Source organism: Diceros bicornis, chromosome 26 (genome assembly GCF_020826845.1).
Source record: "Diceros bicornis minor isolate mBicDic1 chromosome 26, mDicBic1.mat.cur, whole genome shotgun sequence".
Classification (NCBI taxonomy): domain Eukaryota; kingdom Metazoa; phylum Chordata; class Mammalia; order Perissodactyla; family Rhinocerotidae; genus Diceros; species Diceros bicornis.
The window spans coordinates 47,553,594-47,573,898 of record NC_080765.1 but is presented as its reverse complement, the minus strand read 5'-3'; the positions used below and the strand labels follow the sequence as shown (position 1 = coordinate 47,573,898).

The following is a 20,305-nucleotide window of genomic DNA, read 5'->3' as shown; positions in this document are numbered from 1 at the left end:
GACAGGGAAGCATCAGAGTGGCCTTGCATAGTGAGATGGAGTCCGGGGACTGTTCCGTGTCACACAAGAACCCGGCTCAGACCTGTGGAAACGGGCATGACTCCTGCAGGTCGCACCTGGGCCACTCGAGCACAGCCCTCAGTGCCTCTGTGGCCCCTAAGTGGCCTTCTGGGGGGTGACATGCAGATTCCAGGGCCCACGGCAGCCCTTGCCTGGGGAGCTGGGGTCCCTGGTTCTATGGGGCTGGGGTGGGAGGAGGTTCTTGCCTTGCCTCATCTACCCCAGGGGCGGGGGCCCCACTCCACTGCCCATTTTCTGGTCTGGGCCTGGCAGCGGAGGGAGGGGGCCCCCTGGGGCTTCAGCTCTCCCCAGGACACTCCCTGTGGCTGGGCTCCTTGCCCAGGTGAGAGATTGCTGAAGCATGAAGTGCACCTCCATTTCTGAGCAGGGTGGGGCCCACAGGCCAGGAGTGAGGACTAGTGGGGAGGGGATGGCTCTGCTCCAGCCGCCCACAGGTGGCCCACAGGTGGACTCCCGCCGTGGGCCTCCCTGGGAGGGGCCAGTGTGGAAGGTGGTTTGGTCTCAGGCAGGCCCCACCCTACCCCAGGGCAGTCCGCCTCTGGGAGTGGCTCCCCACCCACCTCCCCACCCTACACTGGCCCACAAAGCCCCAAACCCCACTTCAGAATGTGCCCTGGGATCTCCCCAGAATGCCCACTCACCACCCCACCGCCCCACCCAAGGGGCTGGTAGGTGGGGCTGGTAGGTGGGAAGGGGCGTTGCCTTTGGGCACCCTCCCAGGCCTCTGTTTCAGGAGGGGCCTCAGAAGGGGAAGCAGGAGGGCAGGTGGGCCCCACTGGCCTAGTCCACCTGGCAGGGCCCTGGGTTTACACAAAGCCCAGAGCCGTGGCCAAGGATGCAGCAGGGTGGAGAGGGGAGGATGGCCATGCCCCAGGTTGGGGGGCCACTCTGCACAACACCCAGCCCTGAACTGCTCAGTCCCCCGGTGCAAATAGGGAAACTGAGGCCAGCCTGAGCCAGAGGCAGCCCTGCCTCCTTGCACTAGACTCTCCCACCCTGCCCTGCCCTGCAGGGAGAGGAGATGGGCGCCAGCTGCCAGCTGCCCGCTGCCCGCCTGGGCTCTCACAGCTGGGGGCCGGGCTGACTCAGACCTGACACCCCCTGGCAGAAGGGGCCGGCTTCCTGGACGGGAAGGGCCAGGTGGGCTGGCTGGTCCTGAGAGCAGGGCTGGAGGCGGCGCAGACGCCGCAGGGGCCTGAAAAAGTTTGACCTGGGACCCCTCAGGCCCTGAAACCCCTGCAGCCCCACAAGGCTCTGCACTGGCCTGGGGCTGGGGCGTGGGTAGGGGGAACGGGGGTGGGGTGGGTACAGAGTTCCATCCTGTCCAAGTGGTGGGGACATCAGAGTGGCTGTCCTCCACAGATCATGGCCTTGCAGACTGCTCGACCCCGCCTGGGGTCCTGCAGGACCCCCACCCACAGCAGCCTCCTGCTCCTGTTTCTCAGCCTCGGTGAGTAATGGGGGTGGGCTGCCACAAAGTATGAGGGCCAGGGAGCATCAGAGGGCAGCTGAGGGTCCTTAGGGGGTCAGGACCTTAGGAAAGGCTCTAGCTGCCCCATGCCTCCTCCCCTGGCTGGGGGCAGGGACCCCCACCTGGGCAGGTGCCCTGAGTCCTAGGCAGGTGACCTGAGTCTGGGGCAGGTGTCTCGAGTCCCGTGCAGGCTGTCAGCCATGACTCTGCCCCCAGAGGTGACTGTTTCTGGCGCCCTTGCTGGACCACTGTGCCCCCAGGATTGGAGGCTGAGCCAGGGCAGTGATGCGGGCTCAGGCCAAAGTGAGGGTGTGTGTGGGATGGATGTCTGGCTGCCCTGAGCAGTGAGGTCGCAGGAGGATGTGGGAGACCTGGGCTCCCTGGTGGGGTGCAGGCTTCTGGCCTGGGGCATGGTGTGGTGGGCTGTGACATCATGGGGTGCAGGGTCCGTAATCCTCTGTTGCCACATCTGTGGGGTTTGTGCAAGACCAGGGGCCAGGGAGGGGCCAGCTTTGCTCCTTCCCCTTCAGGGTGGGGGCCTGCAGCAGGCACACCCAGAAGCCCCTGGCCATCCCCTCGAGCCTTGTGCCCCCTCTGCTGCAGGGTGGGTGCTACCTCCCGGGGCCCAGGCTGCAGACTCAGGACTGGTAAGGTGCCTCTGGGGTAACGGAAGGGTTTTTCCTGGGTGAGAGTCCTTAGATGCGCAGCCGCACGCGGCTCAGCCACAGCCCTGCTCTGTCCTCAGGGCATCATGACCCCGTGGCTGCAACGCCCCTCCTGGGACCTGTCCTGGCAGCGGCCTGAGCTGACTGCCATCCTCCCAAGGGCCCGGCGGAGCACAGAGAGTGAGCATGGCGCCCAGTCCCGTCAGGCGTCAGGAGATCTGGGGGTGGGGGCTCCATTGTGGGGTCTCACCTACCCCCACCTGTGGCCCTTCCTGGCTGCTCAGCTCATTCAATGGTCACAACTTTGAAAAGTGGACAGAATTGCCCCATTTTGCCAGTGGGTAAACTGAGGCCTGGAGAGGGTCATGTGTTGCCCAGGGTCTCACTGAGGGTGTGGGAGGAAGCGGAGGCTGACGGGAGAAGCCCACCTCCACCGACCCCCTGCTCGTCGCTGCAGAGAAGGCTTGCACCCTGCGCCAGAAGACTTGCCCCCCGGGGCGGAATGTCACGGTGGTGGAAGAAAACCTTGTCGTCTACGAGGAGTGGGAACTGGAGGCCTGTGTGGATGGGGCCCTGTTAGACGCTCAGATGAACCGGGTGAATGTGATTCCCTTCACCCACCAGCAGCTCGAAATTTTTAGGTGCAAATTGAACGAGGTAGTTCATCCCTCGTGCCCCACCTGCCCCTGTGCTGCAGCCTTCCCCAGCCGCCCTCACGGCCACTCCCTCGGTAGGTCTATCTGCAGGGGTACCCCGAGTCCCTGGTCTGGCGCCTAAGGTACTTCTTCTATGCGGTCACCCCTGAAGACATCTACAAGTGGAGTGCGACATCCCTTGAGGTCGTGAAATATCTGCTTAAAATCAGCACAGGGCGCAAAATGGATGCTCAGGTGACCACCTGCCAGGGGGGTGCACAGGGTGTGAGGTTGTGCAGGCCTGGAGGGGTATGTCTCTCCCTGCCCTAAGGCACCTCAGGGGCCCTTCCCACAGGTGGCCGCCTTGATTGCCCGCTGCCAGGTGGGAGGGGGCCAGATGGACAAGGCCACCCTCGACACCCTGGCTACCTTCCGTCCCACCTACCTGTGCTTCCTCAGTCCTGAGCAGCTGGGCTCCACGCAGCACAACGTTGTTTGGTGAGTCCAGGGGTCTGTGGGTGTGGCGGGCACGCTCTGCTCTGAGCTCACTGCCCAGCCCCACACTGCCTCTCCAGGGCGGCCAGGCCCCAGGACCTGGACGCGTGCCGCCCACTACAGATGGACGTCCTCTATTCCAAGGCCCGCATCGCCTTCCAGAACACAAGCAGGTCCGAATACTTTGCGAGGATCAAGCCCTACCTAGGTGAGCCAGGGAGGACACGGGGGTGTGATGCCTGAGGCCCCTCCGTCGGTGCTGCCAGGCTCTCACCTCACTGGGCTGCCTGCTGGTGGTGTGATGGGTGGCCAACATGACCTTCGCCCCTCCAGTGTGCAGAGGCTGAGACCCTATGACTTCTGACTCTGCTCAGGCACTCAGTAGTCTCCAGCCTCTCCCCCGACACAGAGGGTCAGGTGGTCACCAGACACACCTAGGGCCCAGGAATTCCTTAGGAAGAGGGAATCGGAAAAGGAAGTGGGCTTCTTGTAGCCTGTGGTCAGAGGGTGAGACTGAGGGGTGTTCTCCCCGAGGGCAGGTGGGGCCCCCACGGAGGACCTGAGGGCTCTCAGTCGGCAGAACATACACATGGACATGGCCACCTTCAAGAAGCTGCAGACAGAGGCCCTGCTGGTGCAGCCGCGGGAGGGGCGGGACCGTGGGGAGGGGCCACAGGGAGGGGTGGGGCCCGGGGAGAAGGGCGGGGTCTTGGGAGGGCCCCCCCATTGAGCCTCCACCAGCTCCAAAGTCTGGAGGGGCCGGGCCAGGTCCGTGTGTGGGGGTAGCACAGGGTGGGTTGGACACAGCGGAGCCCAGCAGCCTCCTGGGGGAGAGCAGGGAGACCCTGACAACCGCCTGGGGGCCCTGACAGCCGCTGACCATTGCCGAGGTGCAAAAACTTCTGGGTCCCAACCTGGCGGGCCTGAAGACTGAGGAGGGGAATAGCCCCATTCGGGACTGGATCTTCCGGCAGCCGCAGGATGACCTGGACAGTCTGGGTCTGGGGCTCCACGGCGGCATCCCCAATGGCTACCTGGTCCTGGACCTCAACTTCCGAGGTAGGCTGGGGCGGCTGGCTGGGTGGGTTCGGGGCAGAGCAAGGTGGAGGGTCTGAGTCACCCCCTCTGTGCAGAGGCCCTCTCGGGGGGCGCCCACCTCCTCGGACCTGGACCTGTGCTCACCGTGATCCCAACTCTGTTTCTGGCTGTGACCCTGAACTGAGCCCACGGCTCCAGACGCCCCGGGATTCGCGCCTGCTGTGGAGACCCCACCTGGCTGGGAGCAGGCCTGGGTGGTCCCTGTCTGAGGGGACTGGAGCCCAATAAAAGAGGATGCGTTCCCCCTCTGCAGAGGTGCCCTGTGGTGTTCAGAGGACGGCTGGGAGGGCCCTGACGGCTGTGACCTGGAAGGCGGGGCGCCTGAGTTGCAGCCCCTCCTGTTTGTACTTGGACAGGGGGGCCCAGGCGGGGGGGCCCTCGGCACCTTCCCAATGCTGTTTCCATTGCCTGGGCCTCCCCCCGAGGCCAAACAACACTCCAGGTGGCTTCTGATGACACTGACGCTCCAAGAGATGGCAGGTGGGAGTCCTGTTCCTGGCTAAGGGGGTCTCTGTGCCCCTCCTTGGGCCCACCGCAAAGGGACACAAACAGGAAGACGGCCTTGTTCTTTATTCAAATCAGTCGGCAAGGTCAGGGCCACGGAAGCCCCTCCCCAGACCCAGTTCTCCTTCTGAAGGAGGCCAGAGGGCCGGGGCTGGTGACCGGGTGGGTTGCAGCTCCCGCTGGGCCCAGGTCCTCAGTCCAGCTCCAGGTCCTGGGAGCTGGGTGTGGGTGGGGACCAGCCTTGCAGGCCCCCAGGATGTGGGACATGGGGCAGGCGTCCAGCTCTGCCTACCAGCCCCAATTTTCCTGCATGTGGTGCCAGCGCAGTGCCGTCTTTGGAGGCCACGGTGCAGGTGCCCCGATACAGCAGCCACAGGAGGCTGGAGGGCAGGGCCACAGCAAGTGGCACGTACCCCACATGGGCTGGTGGGCTGCCTGTAGGGGGAACATGGAGGGAGCACCCGTCAGTCCCAGCTAGGAGCCCCCCTAGGGCTGTCCCGGCAGCCTCCCAGGCCTGGGCAGCCCCTCCCTCTGGGCTCAAGGCTCACCCCGTCCCTGCAGTGGGGAAGGCCAGTGAGGACCCCCATTATATCTATTCTTCTGGACCCCAACAGGGATCTCAAAACTTCCCCCACCCCCCACCCCCCACTCTCTGCTGCTCAGCTGGTTTTGGAGGAGGTGACTGTGTCCTTCAATACCGCAGCGGGCGATGAAGGGTGAAGCCAGTGTCACCTAGCTGTTACCCGAGGAGGCAAATGGAAAAAGAGTTGGCCCACAGAGCACGAGATTGGGCAAAGGCAAGGAATTAGTCACAGTCCGGGGTCCACAGAGGCCCGGGGCAGACAGAGCAGAGGCGGGGGATGGCCTGCGAGGGGGAGGGCGGGGTGCAGGGCCGTACCTGAGGTGGGGGCGTCATTCCCGGGTTGGCCTGAAGTGGGGGCTAGATGGGGTGTCCAGGGGGTGGTGTTAGGGGACCCAGTGGTCAGGTGGGCTGGGCCGGTGGGGCCGACGGGGTCTGCGTCCAGGCCCAGCTCACTGAGGGCTGACCTGTTGAGGCTGCGGAGCCAGGAGCTGATGGTGGGGTGGCTGCGTGCCTTCTGCAGGTCCCCCACGTTCTGGCCCAACAGTGTCGTCACATTGCCAACACTCAGGCTCTGCGAGAGAAGTGAGGGGGCCGTGGGGAGAGGGACGGAGGGGCCCACAGGGGCGGGCTCTGGGGCCGAGGGAAGACTCTGCAGGGCAGTGACTAACCTAGGAGAAGTGAGCCGGGATCCACACTGTCTGCACACCTCTGACTTTGGGGTGCTTAGGGCCTGTGGACCCGTGACCTAGGGCTCCCCTGGCTTGGCCAGCCGGCCCCGCTGCCTGACGGGGCCGCCCCCGGGGCCCACCTGCAGCACGCGGGGGTTCAGGTTGGTGAAAGTGTCGATGTCCATGGAGACGTTTTCCTGGGCCAGGTGCCGCAGCTCCTCCACGGGGGCACCGCCTGGGGGCCAGGCAGTGGTGAGGGGGGCGGGGGCTCCAGAAGAGGGGTGCCCATACACAGGGCAGGGGCTCACCAAGGTAAGGGCGCATGAGGTGGTAGTAGGCGGCCGTGGTCCTCGTGCTGCCAAAGGCCTCGCGGGCCTTGGCGTAGAGCACATCCTTCCGGCTCTGAGGGCAGGAGGAGATGTCCAGGGCCCCGGCCAGCCTGGGGATGGGGCGAGGCTGACGGGCAGGCTGGCAGCCCTTCGTCCCCCAGTCAGCTGGGACTGGCTCTCCCCAAACCACAGCTTCCCTCTTGCCCCCTGCACTGGGCTGAATAGTGTCTCCCAAAATTCATGTCTACCCCAAACCTCTGAATGGGACCTGACTTGGAAATAGGGTCTTTCCTACTTTTGGATGTATTCGATTAAGATGAGGTCACACTGAGTTAGGGTGGGTCCTAGATCTAACGACTGGTGTCACAGAAGAAGGAAATTTGGACACAGACACAGCCGAGACAGCTGTGTGATGATGGAAGCAAAGACTGGGGTGATACAGCCACAATCCAAGGGGTGCCAGCACCAGCAGAGGCTGGAGGAGGCAGGAAGGAGCCTGCCCTGCGGGTTTCAGAGGGAGCCCAGCCCTGCAACACCCTAATTTCAGACTTCCGGCTTCCAGACTGACAGAATACATTGCTGTGGTTTTAAACCACTCGGTTTGTGGTCTTTTGTGACGGCAGCCATGGGAAATCCACACACCCTCGGTGGTCTGGCTGGGACCCCCTCCTGAGCCTCAGTTTCCCCCACCCTCCTGGCTGAGGAGTGAAGGGGACTCCACAGCGTGGGTGGGCGAGTCGCTGGGCGGGCTCACCGGAACTCCGAGGGCCGGATGGCCTGGATCTGTGGGGGGCTCATCCAGCAGAGACGGGAGCCCCCGATGGCCACCAGCAGGGTGCTGGTGACAGTGCCGTTGTGGTCCAGGAACTTCTGCAGGACAGCCTGGGGGCGGGCCTGGGGTCAGCAGGGCCAGGGTCAGTGGGCCCCCCCGCCCCCACTGCCCTCACCTCAGTCTGGTTCTCCAGGGCCACGTCCGAGGCTAGCAGGGCCACAACCGTCTCTCTGGATGTGATGTTCCACTGGCCGATCTCCGCGCGCGAGTAGAGGTAGACCAGCGAGGTGATGCGCCGGAGCTGCTCCTCGGGGACGCCACCTGGGTAGATCTGAGGCGGGAGGGGGGTCAGGCCACACTGCCGGTGCCCACCCACCCGCCCCCTCCTGCGGCCAGGTCCTCAGCGCACCCTGGCCAGCTTGGCCTTGACCACGCGCTGGCACTCGGCGGGCAGTGGATGCTGCAGCAGGGGGTCCAGGTTGGCCCTGAGCACGTGGCTGCCCAGGCAGGACTCGAGCTGCGAGCAGTCATAGCGCACCAGGAAGAGGTCGTCCTGCAGCGTGGCCGCCGTGATGTCACCGCGGACGCAGTGTCTCCCTGTGGCCGGGGGTGGGGTGGCGGTGCTGATGGCCCGACTGGTCAGCCACAGCCCGAGCTGACCACCGAAGCTGACTTCGGGCCCCACTTCACTCCTGACCTGGACCCGCCTTGACCGTCTCCCCAAGCTTGACCCCTAGCTAAGAACCAGCCCAGACCAGACTGAATCAACCCTGACCTTGACCTCAACTCCCAACCCAGCCCTGCCCCTGAAGTCCAGTCCCACTGGACTCAGACCCCCGTAGGCTGGACACAGACTCCTGGGCCACGCTCGGGAGGTCCAGCAGCAGGTGGGGCTGTGGCTGGGTGCCCTCACTCTGGGTTGAGGAGCCCAGAGCAGAAGGAGACACAGCATCCCCAACGGTAGCCAGACTGACCTGTTCCCCGCTTGGGCCTCGAGGACACCGACTTGGCCTCGGCCTCAAGGAAGCGGGTGACGAAGCGCCTGGCATCACGCTGGCTGAGCTGCCCTGCCCGGCACGCAGCCACCATGCTGCTGAAGAAGCCCAGGCCCACGGCCTGGCAAGGAGGACATGGACATTCCAACCCCGGAAAGGGGCCACCAGGGGACACCTGGTCCCTTCTCCCACCCCACAGACAGAAACTCTCTGTCAGGGAGTGACTGGGGACACCTCTCGAGTATTGGAGTGGCCAGATGGCCGACCCTCAGGCATGGACGGGCTGGTGGAGGGTTAGCCGGACACTTCTCTCCATGTCCACAGCCAGCTCCACTGCCCCCCGCCGACCCGGGGCACTGTCCTACCTCCTGCACCTGCACCCACAGGCCGGGGCTGACGTAAGTGGCCAGGGGTCCCAGAGCCTGCAGCCCTTCCAGGTTCCAGGAACCAGGGGGCCTGGTGTGCGGGAAAGGAACAGTGTGTTGGGGTCGGGAGCAGTGCCCCAGTGCCCTGAGGCTGCCTGCCTCTCCTGAGCACATGGTTCCCATGGCCCGCCCTGCTGCGGACACTCGCCTGCCTAGCAGAGACCCACCCAGGGGCAGGGGGATTGCAGGACCCAATCAGTGGGGCAGCACCCCCAAATCTGTGCCCCAGAGGCGGCAGGGTCAGAGTGGGGCTGTGAGCTGGGGTCAGAGGTCAAAGGTCAGCAGGGCTGTGGACATCAATGATCTCCTGGGCCAGAACCCCAGGCTGTTTCCTGTCTCATCTCGAGGAAGAGAGGCCCACCCAAGCGTGGTCCTCCCACTGGCCAGCAGTGTGTTGAGGGCGGCTTGCTGGGCAGCGGTCAGCCGGGCGCAGCGCCGCAGGTTCTGCAGCACACGAGGGTCCGAGGCCATGATGCTGGACGTGTCCATGTCGCACACCAGGATCCCAAGGAGCAGCAGGTCGGAGGCGCTGAGCCGAGGGCGGTGCCCTCCCTGTGGGACAGCAGGTCAGCACCAGCCTGGCCTCACTGCCTGTCCACCTGTCCTGTCCCAGCCGGCCCGCAGTGCCTACCAGGCAGGCCAAGGCTGCGTGCCCCAAGGCGGCCCTCTGGTCGGGCAGGTTGGCCAGCAGCTCTGTGTGCCCCTGGGCAGCGCGGCGGATGAAGGCCCGGCAGTTGGCTTCCCTCACCTGCGTCAGGCTGCGGGCAGGTGGGGCACTGTTGGGAGGGTGGGGGCCAGCCGGGGATCCTGCGGGGTGACCCGACATGCCCCTGGGGAGCTGGGGTCCCCGGGATTCCAGAGGAGACATGCTCAGCCCGCGCCGGCCGGACGTTGGGCGGGGAGGGGCCCCTCACTTGTAGAAGAGCAGCAGGTCGGCGGGGTGCAGTGAGAAGTCCCCCTGGAGGCCGTGCCGGGCGGCTAGGTTGGCCAGGCAGCTGAGCTGGGCAGAGCGGGCGGTGAGTTACTGCCTCGTCCAGCCTGGGGCTCGCCCAGCCCCTCCTCTCTGCCATGTCATCCTCCCCACAGTGTGGGGCCTGGGGCCAAGCCCCCTGCCCGCCTCTCAGCCTGTCCCCTCCTCCCGCCTGCTCACCCTCTGTCACCTGGACTTCACACCTTCCTCCTCCTGCTCAAGCCCCACATCAGAACCGGCCTCAGAGTGGGTCAAACCCAGCCTGAAACCCCCACCCCGGGATTCAGGCCCTCTGCCCATCCCAGCCCCCATTGCACCACAGTGGCTCCCTGAGATTCTGCTCGTCCCAACGCCACCCTCGGCCTAGACTTCTTGGCCAGCTCGGCCTACTTTGGGATTCTTTCAGATTTATTACTGGCTTTAAACTAATTTCATAATGAGACAAAACAGCAGCTTTTCTTCCTTTCTTCCTTTTTTTGAACCCAGGGGCTGGCGACGTGTGGGTCTGCTGGGGGTTGAGGTGGCTCAGCCGGCCCCTCTGGTAGCCCAGGTTGGGGAGAGGCCAGCAGGCTGAAGATCCAGCCCGGGGGCCCAGAGGACCCGCTCCAAGAGGGCAGGAAGGGGCCTGCGCTGGCCAGGTGGACAAGCCCTCACCCCAGCCAAGAACAGGAGGCAGGGGGTCTGCGGGCAGTTGGCTAAGAAGTCCTGGACTGTCCAAAGTGGCCACTGTGGAGAATCACCGGAAAGAGGAAAAGGCCAACCTCAGAGGGCCAGACTTCCAGTCACATCGGGGTCGACCTAAGAGAAGGCCTCTTAGGCGGCTGTGAAATTGGCAGGTTGGCTTAGAGACAATGCATGCAGCGTTTCCAGCACAGCTCCAGGAGAGCTCACTCCACGTCCCGCCCCGCAGTCCTGGCCCTTGCTGGCCTGTGTCCTCTTGGGGGGACGCCCTCCCCTGCCCTTCTCCTGGGAGCCCGCCCTTACCCTCGACTCTCCAGCCCAATCTTGCCAGCCGCGCCTGCCTACCTGCCAGGCTCTGAGGAAGACCTGCTGTGACGCCATCCTCCTGATCAGAGCTGAAAGCTGGTCCCGGGACAGCTGCCTGGCCGGCTGGCACCAGAATCCTTGCAGGAGGGAAGTGTTGGCACTGGGCAGAAAGGAGGCAGGCGGTGAGAGGGCAGAGGGCAGGGCGGGAGGGGCAGCCTAGACTGCAGCATGCGGGATGGAGGTCAGACTCCCCAACACCAAGGAGGACACAGCAAGTGTGGCTGGCGCAGCCTCGACGAAGCAGGACTCCTGCTTCACTCATCCACTCACTCACTCACTCATTCCCTTGAGCCCCGGCTGGTCCCAGGCTCCGAGCTGTGAGCAGGACTTAAACCTGGCCCCTGCCCAAACTCTGGGTCTGTGCTTCCTCCCGAGGCTGGTCCCCGCCGGCTCTGAGCTTGGGCAGGCTCAGAGATCCCAGCGATGGCTGAGGGGTTGGAAGATATGTGGCCTGGCCACCTGCTGGTCATCCGCAGCCAGGCTGCCTCCTTGCCAAGCCTTCCTCACGGTGCAAGTCTAATAAATCTGTGCATAGGCAGGGGTCTTGTGGGGCTTTAGCCGAGCCTGTCTGGTCCAAGTCAGGCCTCCAGCCCCGCCTGACTGGTCAACTGATTGATCAATTGATTGACGGCCGATCAGTGACCTCCAATCCCCTAGGAAGCGGAGGATGGCTGAGCCCATGCATGAGATCCCTGGATGGTACACAGAAATAGAGAGTTCAGTCTGGGGTCTGAGAGGGTGGCACAGCCTCAGGGCAGAAGGAAGGAAGCTGAGAGGCCTCAGGAGGAGAAGCCGCTGCCCACCAGGCCAAGGGGGGCAGTGTGAGAAGTGAGGGGTCTCCTGGGGACCCCGGCCCCAGCCAGCTGCGATGGCCACGTGGGCGGGACCCTGATGCAAGATGCCAGCTGCTTTGTGCCTTCTTGGGGCAAGGTGTGTGAGTGACCTGGGCAGGCAGGGCCAGGCCCCCAGGTCTGAGCTGGGAGGTGGCGGCCCTGTGAAGGCCACATCTGGGCCATCATGCACAGACCCTGGAGATGCTTCCCACCCCAGCCCAGCCAGCGAGTCAGCTTCAGGAAACTCTGTGGACTCAGAGCCGGCAGGGGGGGCCTGTACTCACCTGGCCCATAGGTCGGCCCTGCTGTCATCCAACCCTCCCTGGGAGAAGCCCTCGGCCTGGGGATGAGAGCAGTGGGCATTGAGCCACACAAGGAGGGTGAGGCCCAGGCTCACCAGGACACCTGGAACAGAATGGGCCGTGAGCAGCCGCCGGCCCCACGAGGCCGAGCCCTGCCCGGTGGGAACCCCTGTGTGGGAGCGTCCAGCGCAGGTCTGCCCAGGGCCTGTGACCACCCCAGCACAAGACCTCGGGTTCACTCTGCCCTCCAACCCTGTGCTGTCCTTAGTCTGAGCTGGAGGCCCCAAGCAGAGGCACTGGGCTCGGCCACCACCTTCTCCTGTGCCCTGGGTGGCTCAGCCATTTCTAGCCAAGGCCTCCCCTTGTCCCCACCAGGACCCCTGGGCCCAGGTGCTTCATCTGTGCCCTCCCCCCTTCCCTTCCCTGACCCCCATTGTGTGTGGGGTGCCTGGGGCAGGCTCAGGAGGATGGGGTGGCCGGAGCGGGAGCGCCCTCCATGTCTGCTGTGATGTGGAGGGTCCTGCTGCCCCGGGTAGCCTGGCTGTGGGAGCCTCCCCAGGGCCCCAGGTGCCCTGTCTGTGAGGGGGAGCCACCTCACCTGCTTGGGGGCCCATGCCTACGCGGTGTAGACGGGTCGTTCTGGCAGGAAGGTGCCGGGGTCACGGGCAGCAGGTCCAGGACAAGCTGGAGAGGACACAGAAGGCGACAAGGCTGGCCCCACTGCCTCCCCCGGCCCGCCTCAGCTGTGGGGCACAGAGAGGGAGGCCCCGTCAAGGGTCACACAGGACAGGCACCCTGCAGGGCAGCCAACCCCTCGCTCTGTCTTTGGGAAGGCGCGTGACCCCACAAACAATGCGTCTCTGGAACAAAAGGAGCTGCTGGAGGGGGAGCTGGGCCAATCCTGGGGCCTCTCTTATCGCAGGTCTGGGCTCAGGGGACCCCGCAGGCTGTGGCGTCTCCAATGAACAGATCTCTAACAGCTAGCGGGGAGGGGGTGGCAGTCCCAGTGAGGCCCCACAGGCAGCTGGGGGAGAGGCCTGCTGGCTCCTCTGCCTGGCCCGTGCGGCCCCGTTTTCACCACTACCCCTGGGTGGCCCAGGCAGCGCCCTTCCTCTCTCCTGGCCTCAGACCCGGCCCCAGGCACGACCCACACCGCAGACCCCTGGCGGAGACCAAAGCTGTGAGGCTTGGGGACGCGGGTCCCAGGGAGGTGAGGGGCGTCAGGAGCCAGGCCCACGCTGCCTGCTCCTGGGCACAGCTTTGTACAGTCTGACGGCTCGGGGTGCCTGGGGGGCTCCGGACTCTCCACGGACCAGGAGGAAGACCGGGGGGTACTGCCCCAAGCAGGGGGCAAAACAGAGGCTCCGAGGGGCTCAGCTACCTGGCCAGGGCCACATAGAGGCCAGACTCGAAGCTGGAGCCCTGTGGATCCGGCTGATGGTGGCCCTCGCCCCGGGCCCTGCCCCTCACCTGAGCACGAAGACTATCTGCTCCCGGGCCCGGCGGTGGCCGTAGTGTGCAAGGGGGTTATAGACCAGGCACCAAGTGCTCCCAACACCAGCGAACCTGTCAGCCCCTGCAACTGAGCACTGGGGCGCAAGAGTGGTGCAGGGTGGGGGCGCCAAGGTCCCCGCTCATCTCCATGCCTCACCTGGCACCCTGCCCAGCTGGCTATCCACTCCTGCAGTGACACCGGGCAGACAGACTTGGAGGGGAGGGGCCAGGGCTGTGCCAGGTGACGCTGCTGTGTCAGCCTCTGGGGGCCCCAGGCCCAGCGGGCACCTGCTCCCCAGCCCCAGGGGAGCAGGAGGCTGAGCTCACAGTTGGCGGCTGCCCAGCGCACACCCCTCCCCACTGGGGGGCCCGGCCCGGTGGTGTCCTCACCCCGAGGGTGGTGCCTGTGTTTGTACAGGTGCACGTCTGCATTCGCCGTGTGTGCTGGCGTGTGTGAGCACATGTCTGCGTGTATCTTTGGGCCCAGGAGCACACACGTCTACATGCATGTGTGATGTGTGTGTGTCCCCTGCAGGGACATTAGGCACACGTGGATCCGATGTGGCGCCTGGGTTTAGTGACGTGTGTGGTGGTGTCTCTCTCGTGGGTGCTGGAGCACAGAGCTGGGTGTGCATCTCTACACACGGGTGTGCCATGGGGTGGGGAGGGCGTGCGAGCACCATGGGGCCCAGGAAGGGGGCAGCTCCGCCGAGCGGGCCTCGGAGGCAGAGCAGAGGTGTGACTGCAAGAAGGACTTCCCGACCTGCCTGCTGGGCTAGGAATGAAGGCGTGCCCACAGAAGATTCTTCCTCAGCTAAGGGGGACAGGGAGTGGGTTGCCCCAGGCTGACCTCCCGCCCCAGCCTCGGCTCCAGCTCTCACCACCTCCCGGGAGAGGCACAGCCCTGCTTGACGGAGCCCGGAGGCTTCTGGGATCTTGAACCCCCACGGAAGGGGTCAGCTGCTGAACGACCGCCGTCAGCACCACAGGACCAGTCAGCATCACAGGACCACAGGACGTGTGCCCAGAGCCGTCACCATGGCCAAGCAGAGACACTGATCTGGCTCCTGGACGGGCCCCCGCGAGTCCAGCCACACGGTCTAGAGCTCAAGGGCACCCCGGAGCCTGTGGTGACAGCCTCACCACCCCGGAAACTTGTCCAGCGAGTCTTTGTCCAGCAGGCCCAGGATGGACCTTCAAAGGCCCCTTGGCCACCAGGAGAGCCAGCTCAGCTGTGGACAAGGTTCCAACTGCTCCACCTGGCAGGGCAAGTGGCAGTGAGGCTGGGTGACCCCCAGAGTCTGGAGAGGGATGGGGTCCCAGGGGGCAGGGTTGGGCGAGGGTCCCACCAGAGCAGTACGAGGGTCACCCTCAGCCCCAGCACTGCCCCCTGAGGCCTGCCCGTCAGGTCCACCCAGGCCCCAAACACTCGCCTGGGAGCGAGTTTTGGCTGAGGGCTTGCGGGGGCTCTGGTTGCTAAGCGGCCTGTGGGGAGGGGGTGTCACTTGGCAGTGGGGTCTCCACCCACCCCAGGGCCCAGGCTGGGCTGGAGGACACTCTTCACAGGACAGCGGGGGCGGGAACAGAAGGAAGCCAGCGAGCTCAAGAGGCCAGACGTTGGCCAGCTCCACTGTGGGCTTGACCCCCAGGGCAGCCCCAGGCCCAGGCTGGACAAATGGCCACAGCAGCAGAGAGCCACATGGCCTGCCTCACTGAATCCACCCTGGCCCGCAGCACAGCCAAAATACCAGTCTTACAGATGAGGAAACAGACCCAGAGAGGCTGAGCCACTTGCTTATGGCCACACAGCGCTGAGTGTGGAGCGGGACCGGACCCCGCGGCTGGGCTGGGTGGCTGTGTGTGCTCCTGACCTTCCAGCACCCCTGGGGGTGGTGCCCCGCCAGCACACGGGCCCCGCGAGCTCGTCCATCATGGGCCTGCCTTTGTCCATGCCGAGCGCCCCCTACCCCGAGGGCCTGCCCGGCCCTCCTTGCCTGAGGAAATCCTCTTCGTTGTCCTCTTCCTACAGCCTCCAAGCCTTGCCCACCTACAGGTAGGGTGTGGGGGGCAGACGGGCTGGGTGCACCCCAGGGGCCAACGGGATGGGGGGAGGCACCCCACCTGTAGTCTGGACCTTGGTGGCCGGTGGGCGGCTCTCTGGGTCCTGGGGAACTCGAGGAGCTGATGGGGCTTTTCAGAGGGAGGAACCAGGCTGAGGGGGAACAAACATGGACTGTTTCCCAGGGCAGCACCTACCCCTGGGCTGCCCGTCTGCCCTTCCACCCTGCCTTCCCTTCCTCCGTGGCTGCCCGTCTGTCTGTCCAGTCCATCCACCTTCCTGTCTGTCTTGTCGTTTGCTCTGCAGGCTCAGCCCATGGGCCCCGTGCCAGACCAGTGTGTCCAATTCGTGCTCTGTGGCTGGTCATGCCTGCCCTCTGCTTCCCCCAAGCCCCACCCCAACCTGGAGTCCCCCCCCTGCAGACTGGCAGCTAGGGTCCTCCCCAAGGCCCTGCCTCAGGCCACCTGGCTCTAGAAGGGTGGGGACGGGGGGTAGTAGGCCATCCTTGGCCCCCTAGGTTCACCCGGCAGCTTCCTGGGACCTGGGCGTGGGGGAGACAGAGGTGATGCAAGCCAGCTGCCCTTGCTCCCAGCTAGGAAGGGGCTGGTGTGGAAGCACACGGAGTGGCCCCACTTGCTCAAAGAATTCGACTTTGCCCGTCTCCGTCAACGTGCTGTGAAAGGCAAGCTGGAGAAAGATAATCTTCTCTCTGTCCCAGTGTGAGAAAAACCATTCATGCGAGGGGTGTGGGGGCATGAGTGGCACAGGGTGGGGGGCGATAGAAGCACCCCGTGGGCCCCTCTGCCCCTCCTCCTGTTACACACGAGGAGCCGGATGTGCAGGGAGCAGAGGCTGGGACCGGGGTCTCTGCTGACGCCCCATGGGCAACTACCTCTGGCTCCATCCCAGCTGAGATCCCCGTGACTACAGGTGGGGCCAGCCCAGGGGCACCACAGGGCCTGTCTGTGTGGGCCAGGAGGGGCCCAGCCCAGGCGGCTGTAGGGACATGGCGTGTGACCTCAGACTGGCTGGCGGCCTAGGCACCAGCCTTCCCTCTGCGCTGAGATGGCAGGGGGCCCGAGGGGTGGCGTGGGGTGGGGCAGCAGCTCCATGATGGACCCTAGTTGAAACTAGATAATGCTCCAGTGTTTTTGGCTCGAGGGCTGGGGGTCCTCCAGGGACAGGGCTGACCCAGCTGCTGCCCCGCCACCAGGAGCCCAGCCCCCACATTAGGGCTGCAAGGAGCTCACTGCATGAGGGGAGAACAAGTCAGCAGCCAGGACCATGAGGTCCACTTTGGGTCCTGCTGGGGAACCTGGGGCTGAGGTCTGCCCAGTGCAGGGAGAGGGAGCAGGGGTCTGGTCCCCCGGAACCCCCACATCAGACACAATCACAGGATCAGTCACTGATCGTTTATTCTGAGTCCCCGGAGGCCAGCTGTGGCTGAGGTGGTGTGGGCACGTTGTGGGGGAGAAGGTGGCGGCTAGCCACCCTTGCTCCCAGGCTGAAGTCTGATGACCTGTGGTTATCTGGGAACTGCCAGCCAAGCGGTGATGGCAACCGCTGCAGCTGGGGCCCAGAAGACCCTGCAGGAGCAGCACCCACATCAGGCCTGGAGGAGTGGCATGTGTGGCTGGGAGCAAGCGGTATGGCCCAGAGCCGCCTTGTGTGCAACGCTCAGGATTCGGATTCGGGGGCAGGGGGCGAGACCCACGGGCAGAGTCTGGCAGGAGCAAAGGCACAAGGCGGGACCAGCTGGGCTGGATGGGTGAGGGTCTGCAGGTGAAGAGAGCCCAACCAGCCTGGGGTGATGGCATAAAGGGTCTGAGCAGAGCAGCGAGGAGGAGGGTGCCCTGCAGGGTGGGCTGGGGGCCCAGGAGGAGGCCACCTCAAGGCGGCCTAGGACCCACCTTTGCCTCTTCCAGGATGATTGGGGCAAATTTACAAAAGGGTAAAGGTTTCCGAGGGTGAAGCTTTAAAACATAAAAGGCGTTTCAGAAAGACGAGCAGGCCTTGGCTTCCCCTGGGGGCCGGGAGGCGGTTCAGTCTCTCAGCCTGAGGCTCCATCCTTCGGAATCGCGGTGCCTGGCTCCCCCTGCTGGCCCCTCTCCTGTGGCTGCTGCAGCCGGGGTGGGGCCTCAGTCCTTGTCCACTGTGAGGCCGCAGAGAGGGACACCCCAGCCTCTGGTGGGCCTTGGGCTCTGACCGGCAGTCCCCATCCCCCTAGGGGTCTCAGCCTGCTGCCCCGACCCCAGCCCGGTGCTCTCAGTGGTCCGGCTCCAGCACCCACTCTGACAGCCACTGCAAGCATGAGGCCTGCTGCGCCTCTGTCTCGGGGGGTTTGGCAGGGGGCGATGGGGGCTGGCCCGACCCAGGCAGGGGCATGGATGGACTGCAGGGCCCAGGGCCCTCTTCTGTCGGGTTGGGGGCGGCTCGCAGGGCCTGGATGAGCTGGTCCAGCGGCTGTACCAGACTGTGTGGGCTCCAGCAAGGGTCAAGGGTGGGCACGAAGGGGTCAGAGGTGCAGACCTCCACACACTCGGTGCGTGTGGGGATGCGCAGGTAGAAGGCGTGCAGCATCATGCGGAAGGGCTGGTCCTCCCCGCCTGAGGCCTGCCCGTACGTCAGGTCCCCCACAATGGGGTGACCGAGGGCACTGCAGTGCACGCGCAGCTGGTGTGTCCGGCCTGCGGTAGGAGGGGGCCGTCAGGCAGGGCGTCGCCCTCCCTCTCCTGTTCACATCACACCCAGCACCACCCCCTGGCTGCCTCAGAGCCTCATACCACCCCTGGGGACAACAGCCCTGCCTGTTTTCTGCTACAGAGAAAAACATCAGAGGTCAGAACAGGAATTGACTTCTGGCGTCACCCTGGTGGAGGCAGGGCCAGGGTGGCGCTCGGTCTGCTGGAGAGCCCAGGATAGCCTACCCACTGCCCTCACATCTAGGGGGGTGAGACCCTGTGTGAAGGAGGGGCCACAGGATGTGCGGCTGAGCATGTAAGCTCAACTCAGCCAGCAAAGCTTGCGGCAGCCCTGTGCAAGCTACTCTGCCTCTGTGCCTCGGTTTCCTTTCCTGCAAAACGAGCACACCGCAATACTCTGTGCAAGAAAACGTGACACCAGGTGTTCACCACATCACTAGCGGGACCCTGCCAGCAGGCAACCAGGGGCCCGGGCAGCTTCCTGGCCCCGCCCTGGACACACCTGTAAGAGGCCGCAGCAGCACTTTGGACACGGGGTCCCCTGCATACAGCCCAAGCTCCAGGACCACCAGCTCCGTGAGGCTCGGTTTCGGGTTCTCACAGCCTGGGGTGAGGAAAGCAAGCTGTGAGGCTTGGCTGGGCCAGCCCTGGGGCCCCAGGCCACTCCAGCCCAGGTCACCTGCCCACCCAGGGTCCCCACAGGGTGATGTGTGCCCCATGGCCCACCCCTGCCCCTCATACCCTGTGTGCCCTCGATGCACATGGTGTGAGCCCGACCCTCCGTGCTGTTCCTGCCGATGGCATAGGTGACGGTCATCTGGCTCTCCTGGACATGTCCTCGCACCTGCCCGGGAAGGGGATACATGCTGCTCATGGGGGCACCCACTACTGCTGGGGACCCCGCCCAACGCCCGGGGCCTGCTGAAGTGGGCTGAGTCAGAGTCCCCAGGCCCCAGGGACTGGCCAAGCCTTACCAGAGCCAGGTAGGCCTTGGTGACACGACGCTCCTTGAAGCACTTGTAAGCGCTGCCTGCGGCTGCCTTGTTCAAGGCCACGCAGAGCGCTCCGCTGGTGGAGAAGTCCAGCTGGTGACAGAACCTGGCATGGGGCAGGGGATCAGCTGTGGCTGGGCCAGAGGCTGCTGCGGGTTCCCTGTACCCTGCTCCCCCGTACCTGAACCCATAGTACGTGTCAGGATCAGCCAGCTCGGGGAAGCGGTGCCGCAGCTGCTTCTGGAGGGTCAGGGTCTCCCGCCAGGTCTTGCTGTCGATGCGCACATCCCAGTGCTTGTTCACCACCAGGAAGTCCTGGCTCCGGTACACAATACATAGGTTCTCCACACTGCCCGGCTCCATGGCAGGGCCTGCGATGCAGAGCAAGTGTGTGGAGCCGGCAGTCAGGGCTGCCCAGCTCCCATCAGGAGCCTGCCCAACGGGCACAGACAGCCCCCCACTCCCCAGGCCCCAGTCTGAGACCTACCGTGCGTGTGCACCTACTGGGCCCTTTACTACCCTCACCTTTAAGCCTAGCTGCAGGGTATAAGCTGGGGTGGGGAGTCTGACCAAGATCGGGGGAACCAGGATTTCTCTGGGCTCCAACTGCGGGGCCTCCCGCCCAGACTCAGGCTTCGAGAGAAGCAGTCTTGCTGTCAGCCCGCCCTCACGGACCTCTCGCAGACACGTTACGGATGCGCGACGGGGATCTTCTCCTGAGTGGGGAGGCAGGGCGAGGAGAAGGACTGCTGCGCCCCCACGGCCGGGGGCGGCCCAGGTCAGCCGAGCGCAGGGGGGCGCCCGCCCACACCCCCCCACGCAGACACCCCCTCTCCTGCCTCCCCTCCGCGGAAGCCTCCGTCACGGGCATCTGATGGGCAGAGGCCAAGGAGTTCCGAAGGGACCCCGGCTGCGAGCACCTCCCACGCCCCCGCCCACTCCGGAACCGACCTGCAGCCAGACCCCGCCGTCCGGGTCCCGATGCCGCTGCCGGGCCGTGGCTCCAGCCCCCGCGACTCCGCGCCTCGCGACCCTGCCACCCCGGAGCCACCGCTCGGGCCACCGAGCCGCGCCTCGCCGGGCCCCGCCTGTGCTCACGCCCCGCCCACGCCGCGGACGGGCGACCGTGCCGGCCAATGGCGAGCGCCCGGGATCGGCCGCTCCGACGCCGGAGCGAGGGCTCTG

The 20,305-nt window shown here is 65.2% G+C and overlaps 3 protein-coding genes across 3 annotated transcripts; 1 reads left to right on the top strand and 2 right to left on the bottom strand.

Moving 5' to 3' along the window:
- Window positions 1-1,752: 1,752 nt before the first annotated feature.
- On the top strand, window positions 1,753-4,569 carry MSLN (mesothelin). The gene is made up of 10 exons (XM_058568902.1): window positions 1,753-1,855; window positions 2,156-2,199; window positions 2,298-2,397; window positions 2,675-2,874; window positions 2,952-3,107; window positions 3,208-3,350; window positions 3,428-3,555; window positions 3,887-3,981; window positions 4,220-4,406; window positions 4,481-4,569. The coding sequence occupies exons 1-10, from the start codon at window positions 1,753-1,755 to the stop codon at window positions 4,567-4,569; spliced, it is 1,245 nt and encodes a 414-aa protein (XP_058424885.1).
- Window positions 4,570-5,142: 573 nt separating this feature from the next.
- Window positions 5,143-15,318, bottom strand: LOC131422048 (mesothelin-like protein). The gene is made up of 20 exons (XM_058568901.1): window positions 15,239-15,318; window positions 14,728-14,852; window positions 14,511-14,626; window positions 13,344-13,462; window positions 13,027-13,207; window positions 12,494-12,557; window positions 11,856-11,976; window positions 10,718-10,838; window positions 9,636-9,721; window positions 9,353-9,479; window positions 9,083-9,273; window positions 8,662-8,752; window positions 8,276-8,417; window positions 7,711-7,898; window positions 7,477-7,632; window positions 7,284-7,411; window positions 6,509-6,639; window positions 6,341-6,435; window positions 5,848-6,103; window positions 5,143-5,384 (listed from the first exon to the last, which is right to left on the bottom strand). Exons 1-20 carry the CDS (start codon window positions 15,316-15,318, stop codon window positions 5,143-5,145), a joined length of 2,760 nt encoding a protein of 919 aa, XP_058424884.1.
- A 544-nt stretch (window positions 15,319-15,862) lies between these two features.
- Window positions 15,863-20,195, bottom strand: RPUSD1 (RNA pseudouridine synthase domain containing 1). Its single transcript, XM_058570433.1, has 6 exons — window positions 20,072-20,195; window positions 19,302-19,491; window positions 19,103-19,226; window positions 18,870-18,972; window positions 18,631-18,732; window positions 15,863-18,113 (listed from the first exon to the last, which is right to left on the bottom strand). Exons 2-6 carry the CDS (start codon window positions 19,481-19,483, stop codon window positions 17,692-17,694), a joined length of 933 nt encoding a protein of 310 aa, XP_058426416.1. The 5' UTR covers window positions 19,484-19,491; window positions 20,072-20,195; the 3' UTR covers window positions 15,863-17,691.
- Window positions 20,196-20,305: the final 110 nt, after the last annotated feature.

What these genes read in the sequence shown, in the direction of transcription:
- LOC131422048 (XM_058568901.1), bottom strand. Translation starts at nt 15,318, where the DNA reads ATGGACAAAGGCAGGCCCATGATGGACGAGCTCGCGGGGCCCGTGTGC. An exon ending in CTGGACAAGTTTCCGGGGTG is followed by an intron (nt 13,463 to 14,510) that starts GTGAGGCTGTCA and finishes CTTGCGCCCCAG; the next exon opens with TGCTCAGTTGCAGGGGCTGA. An exon ending in TGAACCCCCGCGTGCTGCAG is followed by an intron (nt 6,104 to 6,340) that starts GTGGGCCCCGGG and finishes CTTCTCTCGCAG; the next exon opens with AGCCTGAGTGTTGGCAATGT.
- RPUSD1 (XM_058570433.1), bottom strand. Translation starts at nt 19,483, where the DNA reads ATGGAGCCGGGCAGTGTGGAGAACCTATGTATTGTGTACCGGAGCCAG. An exon ending in GACACGTACTATGGGTTCAG is followed by an intron (nt 19,227 to 19,301) that starts GTACGGGGGAGC and finishes GCCCCATGCCAG; the next exon opens with GTTCTGTCACCAGCTGGACT. An exon ending in GCTGCTGCGGCCTCTTACAG is followed by an intron (nt 18,114 to 18,630) that starts GTGTGTCCAGGG and finishes CTCCTACCGCAG; the next exon opens with GCCGGACACACCAGCTGCGC.
- MSLN (XM_058568902.1), top strand. Translation starts at nt 1,753, where the DNA reads ATGACTCTGCCCCCAGAGGTGACTGTTTCTGGCGCCCTTGCTGGACCA. An exon ending in TTAGGTGCAAATTGAACGAG is followed by an intron (nt 2,875 to 2,951) that starts GTAGTTCATCCC and finishes CTCCCTCGGTAG; the next exon opens with GTCTATCTGCAGGGGTACCC. An exon ending in TGCAGACAGAGGCCCTGCTG is followed by an intron (nt 3,982 to 4,219) that starts GTGCAGCCGCGG and finishes GGGCCCTGACAG; the next exon opens with CCGCTGACCATTGCCGAGGT.